We start from the raw sequence: 5,000 nt of genomic DNA on the forward strand, positions 1-5,000 counted from the left end.
GGTGCTGGTTTCTCGAGGTATTGATCCCAGGTAGAGCGAAGGAGCGTCGGCTTCTAGAGAACTTTGCTCCGTCTGAAAGGGGAAGAGAAAAGGACATAGGCTTTAGTGAAAGGAAGAACGAGGGAGGAGGAGATGGAGATGGGATGGAGGTGGAAGAGAAAATGGGAGAGAGGGGAATGGGATGAATACCAGATTCTTAAAAAAAAAAAAATAATAATAAATAAATAAATAAATAAATAAATAAATAAAACTTTTTACGTATGTGTGCAATAAAAAGGAGGAAAGGGAGACCGGGAGGAAAGGCAAGACAAGATGTTTTGAATTGATATACATGCAAAATTGCAATTGTTAAGCCAAACAGAATGCACAGCTATTATGGTAAACCTAAAGAACTTAAAAATGATACAGCCATTGATTAAAATATTCAGGAAACAAAAAGAAATAATGGTTCGAGTAGAAACAACACTAAAACACACTAAATGATAAAAATTAAAGAATAACGATTCCCCTATTAATTAAGACCTGCAGAATATCCGTTCAAATTATAGTATATTATATATATAATATTTATTATATATTATATATAAATATAGTATTTATTACTATATCATTTATATACTATATGTATGTATGTATGTATATATATATCTCTCTTATATAAATATATATAATATATAATATATTATCATATATATATGGATATTATATATATATATTAATGTATATATATACATTCTTATATATATATAATATAAAGATATAATTATCTATAAATATTATATACTCTACAGTATATTTATGAGTAGTGTGTGTTGAGTGTGGTGTGTGTGCTGTGTATGTTGAGTGTGTATGTATATACATACATCACTACCTCACTCACACTACTGTATCTATTGCTGAATAATGTGAGGGTGTGTGTGTGAGTGTGTGTGTGGTTGTGAGTTTGTGTGTGTGTGTGTGTATTGTATATATATAATATATATATATATATATATATAAAAATAAACCATATTATATGAAATATAAACGATATGATTATATATTATATATAATATTATTAAGACTTAAATATATTCATATATATACAGTACATATATCAGTCCAGACGTACATACATCTGTTAAAGAAACTCTACAGAACATGCAAAGGATAAATCTGTTGATGATTCCCATAGGTAATTCAGCCACACCTGAGTATCATTGCCAGTGACTATATTTCCTAAGCACCGCACCGCCACTTTCTGAAGTTCACTGTCGGAAGCGTTTGCCACCAAGAGCGGAACAAACCCGTGTTCTACTACGAGTGCAATGTGACTGTCGTTCTGTTCCAAGAAGTAGCTTAAGGTCCAAATAGTGTTAGCTGAGAAAAAATAGAGATATTTTTATTAGATGCCATTAGACCAGAAAAGAATTCAATTTGTTCTAAAGTTAATGATATCTGAGTCTAATGTTTATAAGAAAAAGGCAGTTATGGTAGAATATCCAGGCGGGATTGGCTCTATGATAGAACAAGAAGTAGGAATAGGCATAAATTCCGTCATTTATTGTCATGATATTTTTGGTTCATACCAATATCAGCATATGACACTCATTAATGAAATAAATTGAATGATAGTCACAATCTTTACTAATCTAAACATAAAAATGAAAGTTTCATTCATCTGTTTTACTTTCTTTTTATTTAACATCACCGTAATCATTAACATTTAGCCAAACCCGTGACACTAACATTTGATTTCAAAATCATCCTGTCTCTCGATGTTGTCCTTCAGTTCCTGAAGGACAAGCACTTCTTCCTGCCACGGGCATGTGGAGGCTCTTTGTGTATCTTAAGAACGTTACTCAGAGACTGCCCAAGACAAAATTGCGGGCGAAGGATACTGAAATGTAGAGGAGAGGATTTCCTTTATTTGATTTCATATTTTTCCAGTTATATACATCTGTATTCATTCCTTGGTTATAAGTATCATTTATCACTGTCATTATCATTATTGACATTATTTCTGTTATCACCATTATCATACTTATCAGCATTATTGTAATTATTATCATTATTGTTATTATTATTATTATCATTATTATCATTGTCATCATTATCATCACCATCATTATCATTATTATTATCTTAATTATAATCACTATCATTATCATTAATATCTTTATTATAATCACCATTGTTATTATCATCCTCATAATGATCACTAACATACTATCACTACCATCACCATCATTAAAGAAACGAAGAGCAAATTTCCCGTTTTATTTATGCAGTGAAACACACCGGCATGTCTTCCTTTGCCGTATCCAGTAGAGGCTTTACCACTCCGTCGGCCACCAGCTGATTCCTTAGGTCGGGACTATCTGCTGATATGTTCCCCAACGCCCACGCCGCCTGCTCCTGAAGGCGGACCTCGGGTGAACTCAGGAGCCCAATCAGGATGGGAACGGCGCCGTGTTCTTTAGGGAGGAATAGAAAGGTAAGGAAGAGGTGGCTTGCGTGGTACGAGGTGGAAGGTTATAACTAAAATAGGTGTTTAAGTAGATTGGCATGAAAAAAACTATCTGTACTACATATGTATATATATGTATATGTGTGTAAATTCACACACACACACACACACACACACACACACACACACACACACACACATATATATTATAATATAATATAATTATAAATATATATATATATTTATATATTATAAACAATATATATATAGATATCAATATGTATAGTCATATACAAACATATATATATATATATAATATTTATATATAAGTACTATATATATTATATTATAATATATATTAAAATATTATACTTATATATACAGTCACATTTATATGTATACAAATACAAACGTATATAAATATATATATATATATATATATATATATATTATATAGATATATATATATATCTTACATATATATATTATAACATAATATATCATATATATATATATTATTAATACTACTATATATATATATATAATATATATAATATAGTCATCATATAAATACACACATTTAGATGTATACATATGACAAACATATTTAAATGAATATATATTTATAGTATATATATATATTATTAGTATTATGTAATGTATGTATGCATATACATAAGCACAACACACATCACATATGTCTTATCTACCTATCTATGAAATATATATAGAAAATATATTATAGTTATATATATTTTTTAATATATAATATTATATATATTATAATTATCATATATATATATTATCTATATATGTATACTGCATCTATTAACATAGAATATATATATATATATATATAATTGATAATAAAATATATATCGATCATATAATAAATAACCATTAAATGTATATACATATATATATATAAATATATATATAAATATACATATATATATAAACATCAGTACATTATATATTATAGTTAATCTAATAATATATATATATAATATATATAAATATAAAACAATATATATATCATATTTAACATATATAAACATATAATAAATATTATAATATATATAAATAATAGATGATTTAGATATATATATATATATATAATATATACACAATCACACACACAACACAGGTCACACACACACGAACACACGGGGGGGGGGGGTCTATGATATTAGTGTATAGGGGGTGGTGAGTTATTGATTATATATATATATAATATAAATATAATATAATATATATAAGATATCTATAACTACACTTAGATATCTGCGATATGGGACTTTGGTGTAGGGAGATCTTTTAAGAAATGTACATAAATTAATCAAATTAATTAAACTCTATTTTCCAATAAAAGACTTTTACGTTCAATAAATGAACAGCGAAATGCGGAAAAATAAAAGGACAACCAGATAATCATAGAGTACTAAAAGGGCGAAAGAGAGAAGACACACAGCACACAGAGACAGACGGATGACTAGCAAGGCCTCCTGACTCACCGACCACAGCCGTCGTTTGCTCATTGGTTCCGGAGGCTATGTTGGTAATGACCCAAGTGTCTCATACTGTAGAGTCGGACTTGTATTCGGGAAGAATAAAAAAAAAAAGACATCAGTAAACCGAGGAATTGAAATAATGCATACCCACAATTTTAAGCAAAATTTTGATTAACTCAGTCTTTACTACGTGAGGGATGTTAGATAAATCTACTAAATTCAAATTACTTTCATTCTTCTATGCCTTATTTGATATAATTTTTCCCTAATTCCTTTCTATATCCCTCCATTCTATATAAACGATCGCAAAAAATATAAAGTCGTGCAAACCCGCGCCTGAAGGCAATATTCAAGATAAAAGGGAAATAAGCCTTATACTTTCCGAGTTTTAAATGCTTTCAATGGCAAAGCGGAAGGATGGCCAGGGTGTCCGATAAAGTCTTGCACAGGAGGGTCCATTGTATTGCTTGAGACAGAACATGTCTGTTGCCTTCGCCTCCGACCATGGCTGTCGAGATTTCACTGAGGGTAATTCCTCGCTCTTCATCTGCTCTAACGGAGGTCCGGGAGTCCTAAGCTTCACTTTCGTTGAAGAGAGTGCCTTAAATATGGGTTGGAATATGTATATTATATAAATATATATATATATATTATATAATTAAATATATGGATAGGGTATTATATATATATAATATATTTTTTTTTTTTTTTTTTTTTTTTTTTTTTTGTGTGTGAAGTAGTGTGTGGATGGCGTGTGTATATAGTATATATATATAGTAATAATATTATATCTATTATAAATATATATATGATATGGAGGTATAGGTATAGTATATAGATATAGGTGAGTGTATAATAGAGAAATAAATATGATAATAAATTAATATATATATATATATATTTATATATATACAGATGTATATATATATAAGTATATAGTATATATACAGGTATGATACATATAGGAGCATATATAATGTTGTATGATATTTAGCATATATAAATATATATATAAATATATAAGAGTATATACATCGGTA

At 28.5% G+C, this 5,000-nt stretch overlaps 2 protein-coding genes across 2 annotated transcripts in view; one reads left to right on the plus strand and one right to left on the minus strand.

Annotated features, from left to right (window-relative positions):
- The window catches only part of LOC147469084 (uncharacterized), a 78,158-nt gene that overhangs the window by 2,821 nt on the left and 70,337 nt on the right, over positions 1-5,000 (plus strand). The gene's annotated exons all lie outside the window — the stretch shown is intronic.
- The window catches only part of LOC122255585 (uncharacterized), a 29,927-nt gene continuing 29,132 nt past the window's right edge, over positions 4,206-5,000 (minus strand). Inside the window, exons 9-10 of the mRNA XM_086551216.1 lie at positions 4,464-4,561; positions 4,206-4,296 (exon numbers count right to left, since the gene is read on the minus strand). Coding sequence (XP_086407342.1) covers positions 4,206-4,296; positions 4,464-4,561 — 189 coding nt within the window. The remainder of the gene's footprint in view (positions 4,297-4,463; positions 4,562-5,000) is intronic.

The sequence above is a fragment of the Penaeus japonicus genome, unplaced genomic scaffold (genome assembly GCF_977035675.1).
Source record: "Penaeus japonicus unplaced genomic scaffold, GWHDUDI00000001_assembly GWHDUDI00000024, whole genome shotgun sequence".
Lineage (NCBI taxonomy): Eukaryota > Metazoa > Arthropoda > Malacostraca > Decapoda > Penaeidae > Penaeus > Penaeus japonicus.